This window comes from Panthera tigris, chromosome B4, assembly GCF_018350195.1.
Source record: "Panthera tigris isolate Pti1 chromosome B4, P.tigris_Pti1_mat1.1, whole genome shotgun sequence".
Classification (NCBI taxonomy): domain Eukaryota; kingdom Metazoa; phylum Chordata; class Mammalia; order Carnivora; family Felidae; genus Panthera; species Panthera tigris.
Window position 1 is genome coordinate 10,289,524 of NC_056666.1, and position 26,205 is coordinate 10,315,728.

Here is a 26,205-nt window from a genome sequence, read left to right on the forward strand (position 1 = left end):
CTAGCTGCTATAATGTCGGAGAAGTATATGAAACAGCTCGGCATTCATAGCAAGCTAGACTTCAGGCTTCATAAAGCCAGCTGGACCGGGAGGTGAATGAGAGATGAATCTCCCATGTACTAAGAGTTTTGTTGTATTAAAAATTACAGCATGATGCAAAAAAAAAAATGCATTGACTTATTTTCATGACTGGATGTTTTTGTGCTTTGGGGAAAATGGACAGGTGTTGCTTTCTCTTATTGCTGTTTGATTAAAAGGTGCTAATGCAGTATTGACTTGATAATCTCACCAGGTACACATGCAGAGCAAACGAAGAAAATCTATTTGATGGCTCAGAAATTGACTTGCATAAACCAAACAGTCCGCTGGCTGTTTGGATGCGGAACAACCTATTTGGCTTACTGGCCACAGGGCAAGAGCCAGAATCCCACTTCCCGCGCATTCACTCCGAAATGACAACAGGCTTCAGCCACTCAGTGTTTAGATCTGCCTCATTTGGAAATCTTTTAAGTAGTAATAATAATAATGTTTTGAAGAAATTGAGTGGAACACTAAATTATTCTCTGATACCTAAGTTCAAACTGTGCAAAGCTAAAGAAGCTGAAAATCAATGCACTTTTAAAGTCATTAGAGATCATAAGTGAAATAAGTCTGCACTGCTTTAGCTAAGCTTTTAGTGTGCTGTGCTATTATTATAAAATCAGCCTGAATCTGCATTAATTTCACAGTCTTTTTCTCGAAGAAGCCCAAGGGTGCATGATGAATAAAATGTAAATTTCAGAAGGCCGTGTTTTTATTGGTGAAAAGGGCAATGGGCCATGTAGTCGGAGCAGTGACCTGCGTGGTGGCCAGCACTTGTACAAGGAGCAGGCAATATAGATTCTGGTTATTTTCCAGCATGAGAAACAAAGAGCCACGGAAAGTTGAATGGGTCTCCCAGGAAGCATTCAGAGAACTGTCCGTTGTCTTGTGTACGTGAGACGTTAGGCCAGATCTCTGATGCATCTCTGAAATCACAACTTGGAAAAGTCATAAAGATTTCATACGACTCAGAAACCCAATGCAGATAAAGGTTTGCCTTATATGCACTGTTGAATACACTCAGAGTAATAGAGCATTTGTTTTTGTTCGTAATCAATAATTACAAGTTTGTGCAGGATGTGGTGTATTTCTTTGCATTTAAATAGCATCAATGTATATGTATACATATATATGTTTTAACAACCCAGAAGAGATTAGATCTATTTATTTGCTCACATTTCGAGCTCTTGGAATTTATTTGCTAATTTGCCCTTGGTGTGAGGATTTTATTATTTGCTGCTTAAAAATCAACGCTAAAATTTGAAATCCAAAGGCCAAATGTGTGGATGCCCTAAGTAAAGATAATCAGCCAAGGAGAAAATGTAAAATAGCAACTTTTTATTTTAGAAAATGCAAACTAGATCTTGCTAATTTCAACCCCCCCCCGCCCCCCGTGGCTAAAAAAAAAAAAAGAAAGAAAGAAAGAAAGAAAGAAAGAAAGAAAGAAAAAATAAAAGTACCTAACTACTTTCCCCTCATCTCCATTTTAAAAAAGAAACTAGTCAATAAATAAATCTTTCTGCTTCGGTCAGATTAGCAAGTCCGCACTGTGAGTAAAAAGCCAACTAAGATAAAGCCAAGAGAGAAGTTGTTGATTTTTATGTACTACTGAGAACAGTGTCGTCCTGTGGCAGTTCTCGTAGACTGTGTTGGTTTAACAAGCGTCCAACCCTTTTGTCTTGTTGTTTTTTGTCTTTCCTGCTCCCTGTCCCCTTGTTCCCCACAGGCTGTGCGTTTGTCACATTTTCTACAAGGGCAATGGCACAGAATGCAATCAAAGCCATGCATCAGTCTCAGACCATGGAGGTACTGTATCATCTGCCCTTTCTTTGTTTTCTTTGTGCAAATGATGGGGAATGATAAAGCAGCTCTCTCCTGCGCGGATTGTTCACGTGACAATCACGGATTGACACTTGCACTATCTCTTCATTCATTCATATTCATCCTCTCTCTCTCTCTCTCTCTCTCTCTCTCTCTCTCTCTCTCTCATCCTCTCTCGCTCTCTTCTCTCTCTCTCTGAATTTTTCCCCTAATGACTTGAAATGCATTTAGTAAAACCTTCCACTTGCTGTACATTATTTTTTGAGCCTTTTATTGCGGTGGCCCAGGCCCTGCAACGTAGTGTCACGATGCAATTTAAACCAAGAATCATTCTCGATCTCTAAAGGATCGAATCTGTTCCTGGTCCAGGGTTGGTATGGAGTAAACCTTAACAGCCCTCACTCCAAATTGCAGCCTGCCCTGTGTCCGTCACAGGGTTCTTTTTTTTTTCTTTTTTTTTTTTTCCTCTCTCTCTCTCTTTTTTTTCTTTTTTCTTTTTTTAAATATGGGGTCAAGTTCTCTTCAGTCCAACAGAATTGTGCTTTTGCATCAAGAATGTTGGGAGAAAATTAATACTTCTCCTACATTGTTTAACCAGAAAATATTAACGTTTGAGAATTCCTTGAAAAACGAGATTTGTCTTTTTACTAAAAAATGTGCAGTGAAAGAAACATAAAGGCTCAAATTTGGTCTCCTAATGAGAGATAGTGGCTTTGGGGGAAGATAAATACGCTGATGCGGGTGTTCACCCACAACCGTAGAGAGACGGCTCTGTCTAGCCTGTGATTTGAGTCTGGCCTTTCAGAACTTTGCACAAAAGCATTCCAAGAGTGATATGCTGTTACTTACTCGGTATTGTCTGATAGAATCATTTGGGAATGCATGTTCTGCCGTACTTGTATACCGTGCCTCTGTGTATGGGTGATCTGTTCCAGAGGTGGCCCTGTGGCGTTACCTGAAGTTACGTTTTCACCTTCCGAAAAGCAGAATATTTTCGATTTGATTTAATGTGCAAAAATTTCTTTATGGATTGTTTGCGCTTCTTTTTTACCTCCATTTTTGGGGGAGGGGTTATTTTTTATTTGTTTGTTTTGTTCGTTTTTTGCAATGCTGCATCTCCCAAAGCATGCTGGGAGCTAAGTGATCATTCTGCGTCATGTTTTGTGGGCAACTTTTTTTATAGTGAGCCGAAAGGTGGGTGGACAAGGGGGGCAAGAGTGTGCATGGCCTTGTCATTAAGTGTTCACTGTACTTTTCTGAGTTTTGATATCAGCATTGCAAAGCCTATTGTCTTTTTCGAGCTTCATTTTGACTTTGATATTCCTAACATATTTTATATAATCACTGTGTTTTCCTTTCAGTGCAATGCATTTTTAAGATACTCACACCCCCCTACCTGAAGGCAAGCTCAGGTGAAAATCGGCCACAATAGGAGATAATTAGCAGGACTTTGAAATTCCTAGGGATGCAGTCTTGTACGACACGCAGTCACAGGTTGATGCTGTGTTTGTCCCCCACTTTCTCTTCGGCTGTTCCATTATTGGGGATCAGTCTGAATCCCAGCTACATTTCAGTTTGGAGAGAAAAATGAAAGTACCATTAGGGAAAAAAAAAAGTCTTCACCTGTATTTATTATCTTCCATACATGTGCTTCATTCATAATTATTTTATTTCCTGTAACTTAGTGATTTGTACCTTAGATGATTTTTTAACCTACATTCTTTCAGCTCTAACCCAAGTGCCTTCATCTGGGCCCCTGAGTACAGCTACAGAGGATGCTGGTCTGTGTTCTCCTGTGTTCCTACAGGGAGAAAGTTCGGGAACGTAGCTCAGACCTGGGTATGAACCCGAACTAAGGAAGAATAGGCTCAGAATGAAAAGAATCTGCTATAGAGAATGGGGCATATTCTTTCTAAGAAATCCTTGATCCTTTGGTTATTAACGTCTCTATTACAATTTAAAATCAAATTTGGTGCATTTGTTTTTCATTCTGAACACCCATGCTCAGAGGGGCCTCAGACATTTAAATGTCTTGTTGAATTGAAAAATACTGAAATAGAAGATTATATATTATGCAGTCACGTTATAGTTGTCCAACTGAAGTTCATCAGGGGTTTTTTTTGTTTGGTTTTTTTTTTTTTTTAACTAATTTTGTTATTTTCAGGACTCTGGCTCACATCTGTAACCAAAGATGTGTGACCTAAGAAATTTGAATTCAAAATGATTTGAATGTTAAGGTGTAAACGAACATGTTCTTAAGAATAATTAATTTTTATATCGTACCTTCTATTTTTCCACTTTCCTCCGATCTATGCCCAGCCCATTTTTCCTTTTCATGGTTTAAACAAGTTCTTTTGAGCCTCATTTTTTGCTTTTATATAATTTTTTTTTTTTTGTATTTAAGGAAGAAAAACACAACAGTAAATGTACTGTTAGGAGGAGATGCTGTCATTTGTTATGGAACAAATTTGATACAGCAGTAACAACCCTTTCCATACAAAACCCTCCCTCTGTATAATCTCCATCTTCAGAGTATTTTGCTCACTTTAAAGTGGAAATACTGAAATATGGAGCAGAAGAAGAAATATGAAGTATAGATTTTTTTTAAGGTGGAAATATTATTTTTGTGTGGTTGACATTTAACATTGTGTCCTGTGACCGTGGCTCAAGAGCTGAAGACCGATACGCTCGCTGGAGGTTCACCACTGAAACAGCCACCTCATTTTTCTCACATTGTTTTGGTAATACCAGACCCGCTAGCCTCCCATCTTCACAGCTACACCCTCAGTAACTACCCAAGGTTATAAGGGTGGGGGGGGAAAGGCACACAGGTTTGTTTTCGAGGAGAGAGAAAAATGACCCAAAGGAAAGGGAAAGAGCTCGTTTAAATGGGAATATAGAATTTCTGAGAGGGGAGAAAGAAGTCTGTTATCATGCTGAGTTTCAACAAAAGTTGTTTTTTTTTTTTTAATCAGCTGGGTAGAATTATTTCTTTTTATCTCAGCAAAGTGTAAAGGACTTTAATGGTGAGGAGACGTGTAGGCAAGCCATGGTAAGAGGGAGAGGGAGGGAGGGAGGGAGGAGCTCGTGTCTCTGCAGAATGGTGGCCAAAGTCTCAGAGGTGTTCTGGGAAGGAAGTCTTCATGCTGGAGGCCATTATTTTCCCAAATGATCTTATCCACTTCAAACATGACATGAATTCATCCTATTCTAGAACCCTGAGCCATTCCCTCACGCACTGCCCCTACTCCTTGCCTTTTAAAGGCAATGAAAACTGAAAAGCGTCTAGAATGGTGATGTCCAGTGAGACAAAAAGCCAAGTCGGCGCCTCCTGCCATTTTAGATCCAGCTCCTCTTGCTGGAATATGCTTCTGAGGCTGGTGGTTTGTGGTAGCCCCGGGCAGGGTGGAGAGAGGAGATGCGTTAGAGAAGGAAGGGAGGCCCGTCCGCAAACACCACAGTTAGGTTGGTCGGGGCCTGCGTTCTCTCTCTCCTTCCCTCATCCACATTCCTAAAACAACCCACTTCTCCCCACCGATAGTGCCCAGTCGGGAAGATCCCCGCGCTCCTGAGTTCAAAAATGCATCACTGAAAATGGGAAAGAGTGAACAAGAGACATGAGCGAGGGACGTTTTCGTCCCCATTATGGCATCTCTCCTTCTTTGTCCCCTGCTCACGTGTGGAAACAGGCAGACACACAGACGACTCTGTCTGTCAGACGAGCGGAGCACGAAGCTTAATTAAAGAACGTTGATAAGGTGTCTTGTCTCTGAGGAGGTCCCGGAAAGGTTGGAGGAAGACACACGAAGAGAGGAGGAGAGGCAGTTTAATAATCAGAGCAAGAAAGCAAATGGCTGCACCGACCACCAGATCCCCAGAGAAACCAGTGACAGTATCTGGAATTTTCTGTTGATGGTACTGGTCAGAGAAGAAGAAGGAATATCAAACCGTTTTAAAACCATTCCAGACCGTTCCGTGTGCTCCACGATAGTGGAGAAAGCTAGACCCGGTGCTGAGTGTCACGAGAGGCTTCCGCCAGGCGGTAACCCCCTCTTCACTTTCCGCTGTGTCTGACCACAGGGCTGCTCCTCACCCATCGTAGTCAAGTTCGCGGACACTCAGAAGGACAAAGAGCAAAGGCGCCTCCAGCAGCAGCTGGCGCAGCAGATGCAACAGCTCAACACTGCCACCTGGGGGAACCTGACGGGCCTGGGCGGACTCACCCCGCAGTACCTGGCGGTAAGTGCTGGGCCCGGGCCGCCCCCCTGAGTTCAGAAAGAGTTCGTTTGGGGGCTCTTCGAGTCCCAGGACGTTAGTGAAGTCGGCCTTGACGCCCGTTCCTTTTTCCAAGTTAAATCGATTAGCTTCGGGATGTGACTCGTTTAACTCTGGCCTGGCCCAGGCCGCGGAGTCCCACGGGGCGAAATTTCTGACCGGTGTGGCGGAGACCGCTCGCGGCCTTGCCTGAGAAGGGGGCGCGGCGCGCTTGCCGGTCACGGCGACACTGAGGCGGGCGTGTCGCTGAAGAGAGGTTAGTGCGGTCCGCGTGGGGACCGGCGGGACCCCGTTCACGCTTTGACTCGGCCGTCTCGGCTCTTCCCTGTGGAGCTGTGTTGACAAGATCAGATGTTTCTTCCTGTAGTTGAAACCCCCAAATTAGATCCTCCTTCAGGACGAATAAACCCAGTTCCCTCAACCATAGTTACATCGGTTTAAACTTTCATTTTCCTGTCATTCCTTGTGCTCCCCGTTTCTGTCAATATCTGGAGTAAAATACAGCGACCAGAATCTAAGACAATTCCCCCGGTGAGATCTAAACAGCACAGAGCAGTGGCCCCTAGTGTGGACTTGAAACTGTCTTTTTATTATTATTATTATTATTATTATTATTATTATTATTATTATATGAAATTTATTGTCAAGTTAGTTTCCATACAACACCCAGTGCTCATCCCAAAAATGCCCTCTTCAATGCCCATCGCCTACCCTACCCTCCCTCCCACCCCCCATCAACCCTCAGTTTGTTCTCAGTTTTTAAGAGTCTCCTATGCTTTGGCTCTCTCCCACTCTGACCTCTTTTTTTTTTTCCTCCCCTCCCCCATGGACTTCTGTTAAGTTTCTCAGGATCCACATAAGAGTGAAAACATATGGCATCTGTCTTTCTCTGTATGGCTTATTTCACTTAGCATCACGCTCTCCAGTTCCATCCACGTTGCTACAAAGGGCCATATTTCATTCTTTCTCATTGTCAAGTAGTACTCCATTGTGTATATAAACCACAATTTCTTTATCCATTCATCAGTGGATGGACATTTAAGGCTCTTTCCATCATTTGGCTATTGTTGAGAGTGCTGCTGTAAACATTGGGGTACAGGTGCCCCTATGCATCAGCACTCCTGTATCCCTTGGGTGAATTCCTGGCAGTGCTCAGGTCATAGGGTAGGTCTGTTTTTAATTTTTTGAGGAACCTCCACACTGTTCTCTAAAGAAACTGTCTTAATGCAGCCTCACAGCGGCCCTTGTACTAACCATGTCGCACGTGAGGCAGAAGGCAGCTAACGCTGGTCTGGGTTGTCATTGGTTTTTACTCGAACTACTGCCGAGCCATGGTGCTCCGGCCCCTTTTTCCACGTTGGCACCTGAACACGGGACTTCACCTTGATTAATATAACTTCCCCTCTTGAGTCTGGGTGGCGTGTGCTGGCCTCTCTCAGCGCGCACGTGTGGGTGTGAGTGTGCGCGTGCGTGCTCCACGTGTGTTCTGCCCCGATCCTGTTACTTGACACGGTAACTGTCCCCCTCGGGATCGCGTGGTCCGTTAGCCTCACCTTGTGACAGCCCGTGCACTTCCGTACGGCAGTCCTCCCTGTGATCTTGGAAGGTAAGAGCCTGCCTGTACCGGTGCAGACGGAGAGGCTCAGAGGGGCTCCGCAGCGTTTCCAAGACCGAGCTGCCGGCGGGCAAGTGGCACCTCAGTCCTCCGTGTGCTCTCTGTGCAGCTGGCTGCGGCCGTGGCTCTTGGCCCTCTCCCGGCCCCCCCTGCCCGCTGCCCGGCGGGGTCTGGCTGTGATAGCCACTCGATACGTGTTTGCTCACCGAGTGAGGCGCGCTCTCCTCCCGTCTTCATCTGAGCCGTTAACAAAAGCGTGGCCTGAGTTGACTAGGCGCCTTCTAGCCATTTCTCTGTCATAGCCACAAAGGCACCATGAGAGATCTCCTCAGATGTCTTGCCAAGATCCGTACATGCCGTGCCGCATCGTCTTCTTGGTCTCGCCACGTAAACTCGTACAAAACAAGAAATGAGTCCAGCTTAACGGTGATTCGGTTTTCCCGAACTTGTGCTTTTCGGTCATTCACGGGACACCTGTTTAATTGCATGTACCAGAATTGGTATCAGAGATCGATGTCAGGCTCCCCTTCTTGTGATTTCTAAGAAACCAGCTTCCTACTCCGTCATTTCTAAAAACCAAGACACCTGTGCCTGTCCCCAGTCTCCTGGCACATCTCCCATGCCCCACGGCTTACAAAAGTCTGTGGCACGTTTCTTTGATTGCATCTGCAGATTAGTTCTGTACCCTGAAAGAGAATTCATCTCAGCCTCGCAAAAACATACTTTCATATGCTCTTAACTATGTTTGTTTCTGCCTCGGCTTTCCATTCTTTCTCTGCCATATCGGTTCTGCCCCTTTCAGTTGGAAGTCCCGTTTCTTCGGAAGGGCCGTCGGCCTTTCAGGCCTTCCCTCCTTCTGTGTTGAGGGGTAGATTCTGACTCTGTCCCACCCGAGGATGGTTATCAGTGGGTGGAACCCTTGGCAATCGTTTAAGGACACTTCCCACGAGTTCCACGCACCTCAGTTGGCATTATTAATTCCTTAAAATGGCCTCAAAGCTAATTTAATTTTACTTCCCTTTAATTTTCAAGCATACCTAATAGGAAAGGGAGTGAGGGCTCACAACCGCAAGAGAATGGGAAACCCAAGATACCAGACCAAGATAAAGGATTTCTATCAGAGCGGTCCATCTCTAACTTCTTCCTCCTCGTGTGTGTCTCTGGGTCTGTGTGTAATCCCCAGACAGTCTATCTCAACAAGTCAGGAGGGATGAGTGAACATCGCTGGCGTTTTTTGTTACCTGTCACTGTTAATCCCCGTAATATCATTGTAATTGAGACTCGGGTTGAATCAGCCACTGATACTCCACTCCACTTGGTGATTTTAAGTCCATGGAGAGATGCTCAGTTTTGAATCCTACCCTATTGTAGGCCTGGTTTTGCACTGAACTGAAAAAAAAAATCTACCCTTACCCAGAGCAAGGACAGTGCTGTGTGGTTCTGCAGCACTCCAAATAAATTCTGAAAGGTGTTTTTGAAGTCATGAATTGGTCCTGTTCCTCCTGAGCATATAGTATCATAACATCTCTCAGTAATAAATTTGACGAATTTGGTATCCACGTACGTTTGCGTATAGAACTACGTGCTTGTTCCTATGTCTTTGTTGATCTACCTTATCCAAAAGAGTATCAGTAAATCCAGGTTAATGGTATAGGACGGAAGTTAATCTATAATTCAGCTGAATCAGACAGATAAAGGAGCCCTTGAGGACAGCAGCCACCTGCCTTTACCTTGTGATACCCACTGACTGAGGGTGGAATGGGAGGGGGGTGTTTTTGAAAGCTCTAAGGAAAAGCTCAGAGATCCTGATTTTAACTTGGGCTTCAAAAGATGACGACGCATCTGCCCAGCGTCATTGCACATCACACCAGATACTTGCAAGTTTTGACAACTAGTATGTTCCTCTCTGCCGGTGAAGACCACCTTAAAATTGTGACCGTTGTCTTGGTCGTGTGGTCACCGGCGTAGCTGTGCCTACCTATGCTTATGTCCATAGTTACCGTGGTGATGTCTCTGTTGGCCCAAGAGTCTTTGAGTTCCGTGTGCTTCTCATGAAGGACACCGAGCGGGGAAGGAAAGTGGGAGAGCGAGGGATGGGCTTTGATTGGCAGAGATGAGTGGTGGTAACCGCTAGGCTACAGAGAGAGCATTAGTCACGCCGCGTTGGTTTCTGTAGATTTAACACCTGGTTGTTAAAAAGACTAAATTGATTGTTTTAAGGCAGCAGTGTTACTGAGTTTCCCCAGTGTCTGTGTTTCTTAATAGAGATTAGACATTAATATGGATTTACAGCCCCGACTCTGGGAGCCTTCTGTCCGTGAATAGTCGCAGCAAGCGGCTGGGTACGCGCGAGGGAGAGCGGGCGGGCCCCCATGTGGCTTGGCGTGGCCCCGTCCTGTCCCTGCCTTGGTCTGACGGTCCGCTTTTCTCTCTGCAGCTCCTGCAGCAGGCCACCTCCTCCAGCAACCTGGGTGCGTTCAGTGGCATTCAGCAGATGGCTGGTAAGTCCTGACACGTGCCTTTGCTGTTGAGCGTGCTGCTGTCTGCATTCGGGGTGGGTTCAGAGGCAGAGAACGCCAGCAGGGAAGACGAACAGACAGCGATTAGCAGCCCTGTTCACTTTCTGACTTGGGTGTAAACATGAGAGTCCGCCGCTGGGGAGTCACTCGGGAGTCACTCTCCCACCTTGGGCTTCTCCAGCGGTGGGTGGGAGCCAGAGAGGCCGAGAAGCCCTGCGTAGCATCCTCAAGTGTTGCGTTTTGGTTTTGGTTTTGGTTTTGGTTTTTAATGGGATTGATTGCGGGGGAATTTCCAACAAGGTTCCTCTATCCGGGGGGCAGCCACCATGATTGACGTCCTTCTAAAATTTTAATAAGAAGCAGTCAATAAATATTCTGACCGCCATAATGAAAGCCAGGATCGCAGGCCTATCTTTGATACAGTTTGCCATCCCTTGATAACCACAGACAATTAACAGGGTGCCTTTTTTTTTTACTTCAGTACCCCGGTTGACAGAATTGTGCATCAGAAGCTTTTATGTGGAAGTATAATCTTTGTTCTTAAGAAAATCAAAGTGGGGCTGGATTTGAAAGCTGGCTCGTAAAGGATTTCTTTTTATAATGAGCTGTGTCAGTAGTAACTGAGGTGCAGTGATTAGTGAAGAAAGGTCACTCCTACTGTGTCACCTTCTAGGCCGATATCCTAACTTACACGGGGCCAGGGAAGGCGGCCCACGCAATAAATCAGAACACAGGTGCCATTAACCTGCCGTGAGGAACAGCGAGAAGGCTCTTCCCTTGTTTGATTCCAGAAAGATGGGGGAGAGAGGGCAAGGAGAAGAACAGATTTTTGGCACATTAGAATCAAGCACCATTTGTTTTTAATGAAGGACAGATACCCTGAGTCAATGAAATGAAACCTGAATGTGCAGAATAAAAGCCAGATTTCTTTTGCTGTCACTACGAAACTCCTTTTTTCTCATTTTTTTTCCTTTTTTTTTTTTTTGCTCCCCAAATAAATATCCTTGGTTTTGTTTGTTTCACTTTGAATGGATCTGGAAGGACTTCCTCCTCACATGGGTTCTGTGATCGTCAGCCCAGCCTTCCCCTGCGGCCCCACAGGCTCATGGGAACCTGTTGTCTGATGGGATGTATTGACCTGTAGGGGGAAAAAAACAAAACTGCCGACTTACTCATCGGGCTTTAAATCTTCTCGCACTGCCAGCTTATTTTTTTTGTTTTGTTTTTTTGGGGTTTTTTTTTTTTTGTATAATACTACTTTTTACTTATTAGGAAAAAATATATGTTAAAATGGTAAATTAAATCATTCAGCAGTATCTTTATGAACACAGTTTGGGAAGCTGGCTTTAGAGCGAGGAATCCCATTCAAGGGTTAATTTTTAGTTCTGTGAAGGGAATCAGAGAGTCATAAGTAAAATATTCAGGGAGTTTTCTGCGTTTTAAAGAGAAAACCTCCAGATTGCAAGCTCTAAAATAAATGTGAAGATTTGTCATATTTTCAGCCAGTGCAACATTTATTCTTCCTCCTAATAGTATGGACCCACCCAAATCCGAAATTAGGGTCTTTCCTTCGAGGAAGCCTGCGGCTCTTTCACTGTGGCACTTGAATTATGCAGAGAAGGTCACTGGGTCCTGAGGCTACTACCAAGCGCGTCTTCCCGGGTGGACACAGCGCCCTGTCATTTGTCATTAGACTCTGTGCTCCTCTGCCTTGACCACTGCAGGTCAGGATGTTAGCGTTTACATGCTCTGCGTGCTCATTTAAAAACTAAGGGTATCTGGGAGCGACCTTAGAAGGCGCATGAGCAGATGGCTAATTTAAAGCAGTCTGTAAATGCTCTGGGCCTTCCAGAATACCCCATTCTTGAACCTTCTTGAACCTTCCACATAGAAAATTCAGCACACTAAGTCCGTACAGGCTGTGAAATCAAATGCTGAGGGGTCCATTAGCTGCCTTAACATCACCTTGAATGTTTAGAGTATCAAGGATGTAAATGTCAAGGCTCCATCTGCTTGGGGAATTCCAGAAAGGGGGTTTCTTCCTTCATAGGGATAATCAGGTCTTATCCTCCTGAGTATTTGAAGCTCTGTAGTTGGAGGGTTTTTTGTATATATATAAAATCAAGTTGTACGGCCTCCTGCTCTTTTGTTTTCTCCTGAAGTAGGACTTAACTTTTGTGTTTGCCAGTGACCCAGACCAGTATTCTAAAGTGAGCTGGGGGGCTGGGAATAGAAGTACCTCTCTGAAGGAGGCTTCCCTGACTCCCCACAGGCGGGTGGGGCACCCTAATGCCCCTTCCTTCCTCACTTTCCTCCCCCACCTCCAAGTCACCAGGCCCCAAGACTGGAATGGCCTGGGCTGAGGAACTCAGCCAACTCAGTAGAGACGTGCTACTGACTATTTCTGAGTGGATGTGTGAATAAATTTATAAATCGACAAACGCAGATTTGTATTTTGGATACATTCCCAGGGGAGCTTAACTTAAATGCCCTGTTTTTTTCAATTTAAGAAATGTGACTTTAGCCTTACACCTGAGCCCAGAAAACATTATATCAACTAATGGCAGTATCTTCACGGGTGAGCTGGCGAGGATTTGGCAGTAGTCGGTGCAGTATCAAACATGTTACCAAGTGCGTGGACGTGACATCCGGTAGAAACGATACGAAGAAATCCAAGAGCCCATTTATCCCAAATCCCACCTAGGTTAAGATGCTCGTGGAGGGCTGAGGATGTGGCACAGCCCAGCTGGGCACCTCCACAGTTCACGTGCCGTCTCTATGTCTTACGGAGCCACGTAATAAACCCACTTGTAAAACTCAGTCCAGCTTGGAACGCTGTCCCCAAAGAGAAAGAAACGTCATTTCAGAAACCAATAATATTTTTTTGTGAACAACTCTCAAAATAGAATGGTCTATCCTTCAGGAGATTGAGGTTTATCACTAGAATCTAAAATGTCTCATTTCAATGACTAAAACACTGTCTGCTTAAGGAGAAAATAAAGCCCAAAAAAAGAAGAAGAAAGAAAGAAAAGAAAAGAAGAAAAAGAAAGTTTGGATGACAAGTCACTAAGTATTTGTGTCAGTAGAATCGCATGAGACATCAACTATGCTTTTTCCCCCAAAAGAATTTACCATTTTCCTTTCAAGCTAAAAATAACTTCACATGTGTTTCATGATTTTATAGAAGGGGGCCTTTGGTGAATGTGGAATTGAAAAGCAGAAGCTGGGGCGGCCCGGGTGGCTCAGTCAGTTAGGCCCAGGTCATGATCTCACAGTTCGTGAGTTTGAGCCCCATGTTGGACTCTGTGCTGACAGCTCGACGCCTGGAGCCTGCTTGGGATTCTGTCTCCTCCTGTCTCTGCCCCTCGCCTGTTCATATTCTCTCCCTCCCTCCCTCCCTCCCTCCCTTTCTCTCTCTCTCTCTCTCTCAAAAAATAAACATTAAAAATTTTTTAAAAATAAAAGCAGAAGCTAGATTAGGATCAAATCTTTAGAAGCTGAATGCATTCACTTACACTTTTGAAGCATCCTTGATTGATACTATTTTCCCTCTAAGAAAACCTCTCAGAAAAACTGGCCCATTCCTCCCTCAACTGTAATCTTTGTCCCATGAATTTCTGTAATCTCAGAAACTTGAGCTAAGAGTCTGGATTTTTTTTTTCTTTTTCCTGAAGAAAAAGGAACAAGGGAAAAGTGGCTTTTCAGTCATTAATTTCTTTATAACAGCTACCATCTCCAAAGAGCATCGTGGTACATAAACAAGGGTAATATTTTACGATTTTGTTTTGAAAAGAGCTCCTTGGAATAATCATGCAGTTTATCCTCACAGCGGGCCAAGCACAAAACCTGCACTTTGTTACTACGTTGCAGTTGGGAAAATGAAGTATGTAAAGTTTAAATGACTGCGTGGGCCCACAAGTCCAGTAAGGGGCATAGTATGGGTTCCCAGATAGCACGAGGCTGAGAGGGTCATTAACAAACTTGCCCAGAGTCACTGTGCCAGTAAGTGGCAGGTCCAGGTTGCAAATACATCCAAACCCTCACTCAGCTCCCTACTGCCCAGAAGCCTGAAACAGCGCTCGGTGTCTCAGCAAATGCAGATACATTTGCATCAGCGCGGGCTGTGGTGACTTTCCTCTGCAAAAGGTTTAACAGGCCAAGTAACAAATCCAAGCCCTGGATCAGTGATGCAGAGAGCAGTCCAGAACTGTGCGCAAGGAAGAGATTCAGAGACAGTAACAGGAAGAGTGCCTCGCTTCATTCTGGAACGCATTTCACGAGCCTTGGGCTGTTTTTTGTTAGGGCAGTTGTTTCCTTTTCCCAGCGTGAGGAAGTGTTATCAGAGAAGTTAGAGACTTTACTACGGAGCTACAAGGAAGAGTTTATCTGTTGATACGCGAGGGAGGACTGCTGTATTTCCCATATTCAGTGAAGCTGGCAGTAATTCTCTCCCGGAATATCTGATCTCGGTTTTAAAAGTAACAATGAGGGGGCGCCTGGGCGGCTCAGCAGCTTGAGCATCTGACTCTTGATGTCGGCTCAGGTCACGATCTCACTGTTCATGGGTTCGAGCCTCAAGTGGGTCTCTGCACTGGCAGCGTGGAGCCTGCTTGGGACCCTCTCTCTCTCCCTCCTCCTCTGCCCCTCTCCTATTGTCATCCGCATGCGCTCTCTCTCAAACTTCAAAAACAAAATTGTTTTCAATAAAGTAACACTGAAATTGTACGGTGCAAATGTTGGCTTCCAACAACAAAACGGGTCTCCTTTCATCAGTTTGCCATCCTGTCTCCAGAGAAGACCATCCCGGACCGTCTGTAACGAGGGGAGCAGAAGGGAGACTTTTGTAGTGGCCTGTACACAGGAGGGCGGGCCAAGGGGCTCGCGCTGGAGGCCCCCCGAGTTGTGGGGTGTGCATTTTGGATTCGCGAAGATGGCCTGGCCTTCCTGGAGCGGAGCCTCCCACCCTCTCACCGCAGACGCTTCCTGCGAATGTGCTAATAGGCCTTATGAGAACATTCCATAACCACCCATCTGTCACTTTTTAACAGACCTGATTGGCAAGCACTTGTAACAACTGACATCTGTTCTCGCTTATTGATATGCAGATTTATGGTAATTGCTACGAACAATAAGACACAAAATTACCTAAGGTGAACATTAAATTAAATTTTCATGCCCTTCTCCTTATAAATAATTTTTTTAAATCTTAAATTTCAAGTAGGCATATTGCACATCTGTTTCGTACATCATTTCTTCGTTTTGGGAAGGAGTTTTCTTTTCCCAAGTAATGAATGAAAAGTTGGATGCCTGTATTTCCCCAGTTTTTGTGTTTTTTTTTTTTTTACCACCTTGATCCTGGCACACTGTGGGATTTCATAAAATGTATTTAAACGTTTTCTATTTCTAGTCACCCAGATTATTGCCCCTAGTTTGCAGGGTGCCCCTCTGAGCAGAGTGCCAGGTGAGGTTAAAAATGGTTGCGATATCGCCACGTGCCAGGCCCCGGCCCGCTTCATGGTGAGGCTGCCCCGTCTGGTCGCCCCTTCCTATCGCTGTGTGGGTGTGACCGAGAGAGCCACCCGCAGGCAGACAACCAGGAGGGTCCGTGACTCAGGGGAGAGAGGAAGGAACAGGGTGGCTCACATACCCCAAATAGACAAGAAAGCTACCGGAAAGGACAAACAGGAACGCAGAGGGCCCCAAAAGAAGGCTGGCAGGCAGGGGCCGCCAGTGTTGTCTGGGCCCAGGGAGGGAGCAAGTCTATGGAGGAGAGGACCCACGCCTCCCGAGCAGGCCAGCGTGCAAGCGTCTAGAGGTCAGAGAGCCCACGGACCGTCCCATGTGGTTCCAAGGGAGAGGAAGGCTGGCCTCACGTAGCTTCTGGGTTGCTTTCCCTAAACGGGGCAGGTGCCTTTTCCAGAACAGCATGGCCCCCGGTGCCCTACCCTCATTAGGACATAGCACACGTGGGATGTCCACACTGGTCACAGGAGCACGGGGGCCCAGAAGAGCCAATACATCCGCTTCCAGGCTTGTGTGCTGTGGGCAGTGAAGGGTCCAGATCCGTGTGTCCTGGGGGAATGTCTGGGGCTCTCCACCCACCCAGGACGGGCCCTGTGGCCAGGGTGGCACAACAGTAGCACCTAGAAGGACCTCGCAGCTCATGGGAGGCTATCTTCCCGGAGGGGTGCACAGGAGGATGAGCCTCGGCCCTCTGCCACATCGGACAGAAGGTCACAGGGAGGGTAGCGGGTGCCTCGCTGCCCCGCAGCCTGACCAGTGAGACCCACGGCAGGGAGCGGGGGGGCTGTCCTGCCGACTCAGCCCAGAAGTTCTTGGAGAGTCTCTGGCTTCCTTCACTTGAGCTAGAGCTGTTTCTGTCCTCAGTTTCTCTCCCCGGCAGGCAGTCCCATGCCTTGGTTTCCTCCGATTCTCCATCATAGCCATGGCTCAGGCCGGGGCCTCCCCCCACCCGCTATCCCCTCGAGACTCCCGCCTCTCACCTGCCATGTGGTAGGCGGGAAGTTCTTGGTCCCTAGGATCTGTCACCAGAAACAGGCGCATGCCGGGCCACACACACCTTCACACGTGATCTTGGGGAGTTCGCAGCCCCCGTGCGTCCCCTCGGTGGACTGCGGTTAGGGACGCTGAGTTAAGGTGATGGACGTGCGGGAGGGACACAGTCGTGCGACACGCTTGGGGCTTTGAAGGAGGTCACGGCCCATCTGTTCCCTGAGGAAACTGAAACCAGTGGTCTGTGGTTTCAGGGATTCTGGTAATGGCTGGAAAAGGAAACCACGTTAAGCAGTTAAAGGATTGAGAACAAGACGTAGGACACAGGTATGGTGTGGTTCCCGGTTAACATCTTAGCTCCCAATGGAGATGGCGCACCCAGGGCCTTGCCCCCCGGGGGCCTGGAGCACCAGGCCCAGCACCCCTCGCCCATCCCCCTAAACCTAAGGGTGCCACGTTGAGGGAAGCGGAGCCCGAGCACCAGGAGGAGGAGGAGGGACGAGCTCCAGGTAGAACCAGAAGAACAAGGAGCACGCGTGGGGAGGCCGGGTGGCGGGCAGAGGCCAGCCTTGCCGTGAGAGAAGGCACGACGCCCCTCTCCTCTCTGGGCCTCCGTGTTCTCTCTGCACAGTGTGTACAGTGTCAGTAGTGACTCGGTCACGTGCATTTGTTACCAGTGCTGAGCAAGGGCGCACATGTAGCGTGAGGAACATGCCTGGCACATGCTTTATTCTTAGCGCCATCATCATCGTGGCTGAGGCGATGTCGCTGCATTTTTGTACCTGGCTAAAAGAGCCTGGGCTGTTGGCTTCCTCTGCACTTGGCATTGTTCTCTGAGCTTTGCGTATATTGAAGACTTTAATCTCTCAACCCTCCAGAGGGGTGTCGTGTTTTGGTCCCACCACACGCTTAGAGAATCTGAGGAACATACAGCTGGGCCAGTTTGCTCAAGGTGACAGAGGTTGTCGGGAGGTGGGGTGAAGCCAGGATTTAAACCCAGGGGTCTGAGAGCAGGGCCCGCGCTCTCAGTGACCAGCCTGCACCGGCTCTAATGTGGCTCCTGTCCCCAGCAGAGGATGCTGTGTGATCCCAGCCCTAGCAGCACAGGACAGGGTGAAGGAAGGGATGCCTGCCTCTGCATTAGGAGAAGCAGAAATATGGGGGTCAGTGCTGGGAACTGGTCCTCACTCCACAAAGTTGGCAAGGAAGCTGCCCTGTCGGCCACCGCTCACATGCTCAGCGCTTATTTCTCAGGGGTCGGGGGTGTCATGAGAGCTTTGCAGGGTCAGCATACAGGACCACAAAAGGCCTAGAGTGGAAGGATTGGCATGGTCCTCCACTGGGAAGCCCCTGCCGCCTCAGCTACCCAGTGCAGCGCTCATCCCCATCAAAGACTACGGAGAATGAGCTCCTGAGTCTGGGCCTCTTTCCAGAAACAGATGAAGTAAGATCACCCTCCAGTCCCTGTCTTCTTGCTCTGATACAGAGCAGCCTTTCTGGGGGCAGGCGCTGTCTGGTTTTCCACGTAATCCTTCCTACTGTGCCTAGGGTCTGGCCTCAGGCGGCCTCTCCATAACTGCCTAGTGGATGGACGGATGATGGTTGCATGGATAGATGGATGGTTGGATAGAGGGGTGGGTGGATAGATAGGTGGGTGAGTGGACGGGCAGATGGATGGATGGATGGACAGACAGACAGATGGGTGGATGGTTGGATAGGTGGGGAGGTGGGTGGATAGATAGGCAGATGGATGGGTAGAGGGATGGATAGACAGATGGCAGGTGGACGGATGGACAGATGATGGATGGATGGACAAATGAATGGATACATGGATGGATGACAAGAACGTGGGCGAATGGACAGACAGATGGATGAGCTGGCAGACACACACAGGTCCTCCTGCTTGCTGCCTCTCTCCATCTCATCCTTCTCATCTTCTTTTTTCCCCAAATCCCTCAGATGCTGCCCATCACCATGACCACTCCTTTCCACTCTTGGTCTCTGCTTCCCTTGGCCCATATTTTCCTTTCCCTTGCAGTGTGACCACTGAACACAGTTGGCCCCACACACACTGTGGCGCCCCAGAGCTGCAGTCCCCTCTCTAGTTTGCCAGATGGAGGCAGGGAAAGGCCAGATAGGATTGCAGACACTCTCGGGTGGCAATGTGTGGGAACAAAGGTAGAGGGGACATTGTGGAGGACACACCAGGCTTCAGCCCTGGGTTTCCAAACAAAGAGGACAGTGAAATACAGAACCCAGTGTTGTCAGCTGGGCTCTCAAGAATGCCAGCGGGTGAGATCAGGAACACACATAGTTCTGATAAATACTTGTAAAATGGATTAATGAACAACTGAGGGAAACAGTAGGTAAAGCTGTTATAAATACTGAAGGACTAACAGCGGAGAAAATGAACACTTGGTTGGGTCTATGGATGGTACTCTTACCTGCCGTTAATGAAAATTTCATCCTGTTCGATGCCCCGTCCATTCATTCTGTGTAGATTCACCCGTCACCCACCATGTGTACAGCTGTGAGTGTGTATGTCTGTCTGTTTAGGTGGACTTGAAAATCAGACAGGCTGTTTGTCCTCAAAGAGCTCAGTATTTAGTTCAGAAGGTAAGAGATACATATGCATAAGATCAGGGTAAGATGTGGTGACTGCCATGGGGTTATAAACACCAGGACAAGTGAGTTTGCAGCTGACACAAAGAAGGGGTGTGTGTTGAAGGCAGACTCTCAGTCTTCTTCTGAGGGAGGCTGGGAGGTGTGGCAGGATCAATGCCCCAGACTTGGGGAGTCCACCACCATTTGCCCTGACGCCTCGGCCCAGGACCTGAGTCCCTGACCACTTAGTTGTGAGCTAATAAGTTCCCTCCAGCTCTGGAATTTCCTCCGTGCCAGTGCTGTGGCCCACACTTGGGGCGGGTCAGGGGCGATGTCTTGGAGGGCCCCCTGAGCTCACCGGGAGAGTGGTTCTGCTCACCATTAACTGATGCCAGGCGTGTGCTGCAGATTTTCATTTCGGTCCTAAACCATCCCCTTGTCAGCACAGCTCTCGGTCAGTGACACAGTCGGTCACGTGGTTTACATCATTACAGCTTTAGAGGGACCGTCAGTCACAAGAAGGCCAAGAGAGGACAGACGGGTCAGAACAAATGTACCTCAGTCCTCTCAGCGTCGCTCAGGTGTGAAGCACGTTCGAGCCCCTGTCCAGAGCTGAGCCCCTGGCTGTGTCCGGGTGGCTCTGCACTGAGGCTGTGCAGCTCCTGTGCTTCCCCCATTTTCCTCAAGCACCCCAGAAGAATAAGACCAGTGCTTTCTCAAGTCACACGTTCTTATAGATAGGACCCTGTCTGACCCTTGATCAGAGGGAAGGAGGGAGAGCCTTGTTCCGAGTTGCACTGACAGGAGAAAACAAGGTTGCAAAGTCTACACTCTTCTTGCAGAAGTTGACAGGATCCCTCAAGTACTTGTGTCCTCAGAGCATCCCCAGGACCTAAGTGGATTTTGAAAAACAGGTGTTTGGCGGTTGGCTTTCACCCTCAGCCAAGAAGGCTGGGCATCTCCTGGAAGAGGACAGAGCATTGTTCTCAGCAAAATAAGGAGCCCTCTTGCAGCAGAGGCATCAGGAACTCTTCTCTGAGCAGAAAGAAGATGGAGGCAGCCAGGACGGAGGAGCAGATAAGCGAGCCTAGCTGCCATGCTGTGAGCGGTGCTTAGGTGGAGGGCTCCACACCCATGGCTGGTAGCTTTCACGGATGTGTTGCTAGAACATTCTCTCACCATTCCACCCACCACCACCCCCAATGAATAAGGACACTGTGATCTGGCCAGTCTCTCTAAGGCAGATTAAATTGCTCGGTAGGCATTTATTAAGTACCTGGATTTGAGACATGAGAAGAAGGTGAAATTAAGCTGATTACTTAACTCTAGTGTTTGTCTGTATAAAATTTCTCTGTACAGGGAGAGAACCATTGTGTCCTGCTTCTTAAAGGTACATTAGTGTGAAGTGGAGAAAGACTCAGAGACCCTTGGACTGAGATAAAAATGGAAGAGGCCTCAGCCGATCCCACCCTCACGTTCTTGTAAAGTTTCACTTCTCTCTGCTGTTCTTTTCTTAATTTTCACTAGCCAGAGATTTGTCCTGGGTAAACACGATCCTTCTTTAAAAAATAGATGCCTTTAAAATGCAAATACAAGCACATTACAAATAAAAATATAACCACGATGCCATTTTTATTTACCCATTTTCTTTTTATTCATGAGATGTTATTTGAGTCCCTACTAGGGTCCCATTTAGACTTCACATTTAAAATAAGTCTGGAGAGAGGATGTCAGTGGCGATAACCACCATGAGAGTCCTAACTCTCATCGGGTGTTTACACTGTGCTGAGTGGTTTGCATCCATCATCTCTTTAAATCTGCACACTGCCCTTGGAGGCAAGGCGCAGTTAGTGGTGCCGCTCACTAAGCAAGCAAGAAAGAGGGTAAGTCATTGGCCCAGGGTCACAGGGCTGGTACAGTGGCAGAGCCAGGAAGCCATCATAGCAGTTTAGGTTCAGAGCAGGAGCGAAGTACTGCTTCCTCTGGAATTCCTTCTTCTCCGTGCAGCTGACGGGCTTCCCAGGAGCCCTTCCTCCAGCCACGGGGCCCCAGTCTCACGAGTTCTGTACTGCTGCCCTGTCGTGGTAGAAGGCTCCGGTGTGGCCAGTCTGCACAGAACCGTCCTGCTCTTTCCTCGAGCTCTCTGAAGCGCCAGGACAGGGTGGTTGGGACACGTCCTGGGTTAGGACAGGCAGCGCCTCACACGGCGGGCGGCTCCACTGGCAGGTGTGGTGACTCACGGGTCACCGGGGCAGCGGCACAGAGCGCACCATCCCAGGGCCCGCTGCCCGGGGCCTCTGATCCTGTCACCCGCCCTCACGCTTGGAGCCGGGCCGCGCGGGCCTCTTGCTAAAGTGGCGCTTCTCTCCCTCCACAGGCATGAATGCTCTGCAGCTACAGAACCTGGCGACGCTGGCAGCCGCCGCGGCCGCGGCCCAGACCTCAGCCACCACCACCAATGCAAACCCTCTGTCCACCACGAGCAGCGCCCTGGGAGCCCTCACAAGTCCGGGTAAGGCGGCTGCTCTCCTTCCCAGGACGCGGTGGGGATGGCGCCCGGGGTGGGGCCGGATCCCTGGAGAGTTTCTTAAAGACACCAAGTTCGAACGCACGTGTGTTTGATTTACGTGTGTTTGATTTTCCCACAAAGACAAAGAGGAGGGTTTTCCCAGAGAGAACCGAGCCGGTGGGTCTCCAGCCTTCACCGTGCTTGGTGGCCGTGCTGTCGGTCACGCTGCTCAAGCTGGCACCTGGTGTGGGTGTGGGAGGAGCCTCCCTCGCTTCCTGGTGTTCGCTCTGCTTGTTAGCGGTTCGAGGGTCCTCTGTTGAATCTCAAAATCCCTAATGATTCCAGGGTTCTTTTTCACACCAGCTCCATGCTTCCCGCTGGCTCTCAAAACCCACGGTCCGGAGGGGACCGTCCTTGCCATCGCCTCCCGGTCGCGTCCCGGGCTCTGTAATTTCAAGTCTTTCTGCTCGGAAATGTTGTCGCCTTATTCAAAAGCAGATGCCGTTTTCCTTTTCATACGAGCCAGACATAACGCGGTTGCTTAGATACCAGCATTTGTGTCTTAAAAAAATGTTTTGCTGGCTTTTCTTCCCCTCTGAATTTTCGAGACCTTGCTGGATGAGCTCCCTTCCCCACCCCCGCCTCTGCAGATCCCATACCCTCTGCCGCCTGTGCCCCAAAGATGAGCTGCTTGGTGACCGAGCTTGCGTGTGCTCGTGCGGGGCTCTCTTTCGGGAAAACACAAGATGAAAACACGGCTTTCTTAAGGCTTTTGGGGGCAGGAAGCGGTGAGCCCGTGCGACAGCCAGAAGCCGCGGCCCGTGGTTCGTTGCTGAAACGCTGGGTGTCTAATCTGTCTCCCCATGAGGACCGTCTGCAGGGAACCTCAGAGACACTTAGGCGAGGCTGGGGGTTGGGGGTGGGGGGGGCATCCTCAGGCACGGTGCTCTCCTAGCAGCACAGGGGTGCGTGGACTCCGTTTTCTAGAATGCTTTCAAACGTGTCCGTTACCCCATGGGGGCCTCATTTGGGGCAATAGATGGCATTTCCGAAAAATCAACTTGAGGCCCTTTTTTCCCCAACAAACTAAGTTATAAATCTAATGCAATACGTAAACCTGTTACTTATACAAATCCTTAAGTGACCCTTGTTAAGCAATAGATGTTTTGACAGAAACTCCCCCTGTAAAAATAATAGTGATTTTTCTTAAAAGCAAATTAAAAATTTGACCTCACCAATTTACCTGTTTTATAAATCAGATTGAAAAGTAATTTCTTGGGATGCCTGGGTGACTTGGTCGGTTGAGCCTCTGACTTCGGCTCAGGTCGTAATCTTGCAGTTCGTGAGTTCGAGCCCCGCGTCGGGCTCTGTACTGACAGCTCGGAGCCTGGAGCCTGCTTCGATTCTGTGTTTCCCTCTCTCTGCCCCTCCCCCACTCGTGCGCGCACGCTCTCTCTCAAAAACAAGTATTAAAAAAATTTTTTTAAGTATTTTCATAAATAAGAATGTTTTTCTGTCCACGAGGACAATGAAATGACTACGTTAAAACAGCGCAAAGTATTTGTCATACACACATTTTATTGTGTCTTTAGTTAGAAGCTCGTGTTTTTAACTATAACTTATTTGGAGAGAAAAAAACTAAGTCATTTACAACCTGTATGCTCCTTTATTTGCTTATATAAAAATAAAGATAGCTGTGTTTTTTAAAACACACTTTACCTTTATTTAGCAAAAGTATATTATTATAGTTTTCCCAACCTTGGCCTTCATCGTGTCTTCCTTTTATCAAGAGTGACCAGCAGAAACTAACCAAATCATTGGTAGTAAACTGGAGGAAAAACAAGAAAACTTTTCCTTAAATGGCAAGGAGCCACAAAGCCCGCAGCTTGGACCACCGGCCTTTCAGGGCTTTAACTTTGATATATTCAGTATTGTAATGACGTTAAAATTGTCCTGCCTTTCCAGAGATGAACAGACCATTATCATAAGTGGACATTTTGGTTAAGGGTATGTGGCCTATTATTTGCTTGTGAGGGTTCATTTGACTTTGTTGAACTATGTTCTCCCGTTGTGATATTTGGGCTGGAATGTGCCTTGGCCGCAGGGAATCAGAATTAATATTTGAACAAAAAGAAGACTGGTTAGTTTACGAAGTCAAGTGCAAGTGGGATGTAAGTTGGTCGGTGTAGACAACGGAGTTGATACCTAACAGCTGTCCGAGTGGCTGTCCAGTGTCAGGCACCGGCCCCGGGCGCGGCACAGACCTGCCCCTGCCCTCGCGTCCTCCACTTGGTCAGGGTGTCTGATAGCGAGCGAGTGCGCGTGCCCCATAGGTGCCAGGCGGTGTTGTAAGGACGCACCAGAGTACGGTGGAGAGTGAAGGGCGTTGGGGGGAGGCCATGGGGGTATCCAGGGCAAGGGCATTCGGGTGAGGCAGGAGCAAGTGTGAAGGTAGGAGGGAGATGGCACCTGCTGGGCGGGGAGGGGTGGGGGATGGCCGTGTCCCCGGATCCACATGCAGTCCAGCCAGTAGGGTCAGAAGCTCAAATAATGTAACCTGTTTCAAATGGGGGGTTACTCAGACAGCCGAGGAAGATGGCCTACATACTTAAGAAATTTTAAACATATTTGACCACTTTCAGGTTTTTCCTGAGCTCTTAGTGAAAGGGAAATTGTGTCCTGAGATCTGCTTTCCTTCTTCTCTCCAAAGCGGAGTGTCCTTACCTTTGCTCTCAAAGAAACATTCCGCCCTTCCATTAATTCTGCTGAGGTGCCAGACCACCGAACGTGGTTTTTCTCCTCTCTGTTGAGCAATGCTTTGCATAATAGCTGAAAGTATTTCATTAGAATCCTGAAGTGTAGCAGCCGAAATGATTTAAATCTACATTTCAATTATTTTTCTTAAGCGTAACTAAAAAAAAATCTGACATTTAAGTGGAAGTAAATTATTTGTCTAATTTCCATCAGGGACTTTTTCAAAGTCACAGAAAATGTGGTTGGTAGAATTCACGACCCTCCACTCCATCAAAGCAATTTCCTGTGAAATAAAAGGGGTACACGGTAGTTCCCAAGGCCGATGCCATTATTTATCTTTTAAATAATAAAAAATAGGACTTACCATCGTTGTACCTCTAGCAAGACCAGTCCAACTGTGAAACGCACTGATGCCCCATCACTCAGCTCCCACACAGACCCTGGTTTTACCCTGTTTTTAAAGATGTCCCCTACACTTCCGACCAATCCATCTCGAAGGGAAAGGGACAATTCAATCCCCCAAACTATTAATTTTTTTAATAATTGTAAATTTATCATTTTAATTTTGCATACCCAGGCACGGTCTCCCTACAGCATTATTATAAATGATTTTAAACAGTCTGTGCTTTAAAACATGAAAGATTAAGCTTTAATTTTTGTTTAAAAAATCCCCTTAGGCAATAAATAGGTTCCCTTTGTCTCATGGCCTTGAAATAAAAATTAAAATAGTTTAAATTGCCCATGGTTAGAATAAGTGTTTCATGCAATTATCAGATGGTAGTGAATAAAATTAGAAATTAAATCATGAAAGAATAAAAACCAGGTAAATGCATATTATGCCTTTCATGGGTTTCTCATGGGGTCTTTTGAAGCCTAATTTAATCGTGTTTCTTGTCTTTTATTTTGATATGATAATTTTTCCTTTGTTTACTTCATTCTCCTCTTTCATTAATTAATTCCTCGGTCGTTTCTTCTCCAAATTTTGAACTTGTTTTTGAGGAATGTGTCTCTGTGTTGGTATAAAGAAGACATTATCTCCAGGGTGTGCGGCAAGGTCTTAAAGAGAGATGATAATATTTGTCTTCTCCCCAACTCGTGGATTTGTTGGTTTGGGCTGGCAATTCTGAGAACTTGGGAGACAGCATTATAATTACCACACAGGCACGTGTCTTTGGCACTTTCTGTCTAAAACATAATACTGCGTTGGTGTGCCACATTATTCCTCTGACCTTCTTCTGTTTTCTTTTTTTTTAAGAGGTTTTCGCATTCTCCAAATGCTTCTGTAAGTGCACTCAATCAGGTGCACACTTCAGGATAATAGATAATTTCTCTTGATAGGATAAGGCAGTTTAAAATGCTAAGGAGGATTTTTTTTCCCCCGTTTCCACCATTGGCTTTTCAAATAGTTTTCCCCTTAAATTCTAGCAATATTTTATCCCCCACGTCTTCCAGACGTTACCCGCCTCCTTGAAGGCTGTGACAGACACAAAGTCCCCAGGACACGGTGGCACCTC

General features: G+C 47.2%; 1 protein-coding gene across 16 annotated transcripts in view; it reads left to right on the forward strand.

Annotated features, from left to right (window-relative positions):
* CELF2 (CUGBP Elav-like family member 2) overlaps positions 1-26,205 on the forward strand; it is a 311,282-nt gene that overhangs the window by 240,272 nt on the left and 44,805 nt on the right. For all 16 annotated transcript variants that reach the window (XM_042991007.1, XM_042991006.1, XM_042991008.1 and 13 more), the window contains 4 exons: positions 1,808-1,887; positions 5,983-6,141; positions 10,230-10,293; positions 21,806-21,940. In XM_042991007.1, the coding sequence (XP_042846941.1) occupies positions 1,808-1,887; positions 5,983-6,141; positions 10,230-10,293; positions 21,806-21,940 (438 nt within the window). The remainder of the gene's footprint in view (positions 1-1,807; positions 1,888-5,982; positions 6,142-10,229; positions 10,294-21,805; positions 21,941-26,205) is intronic.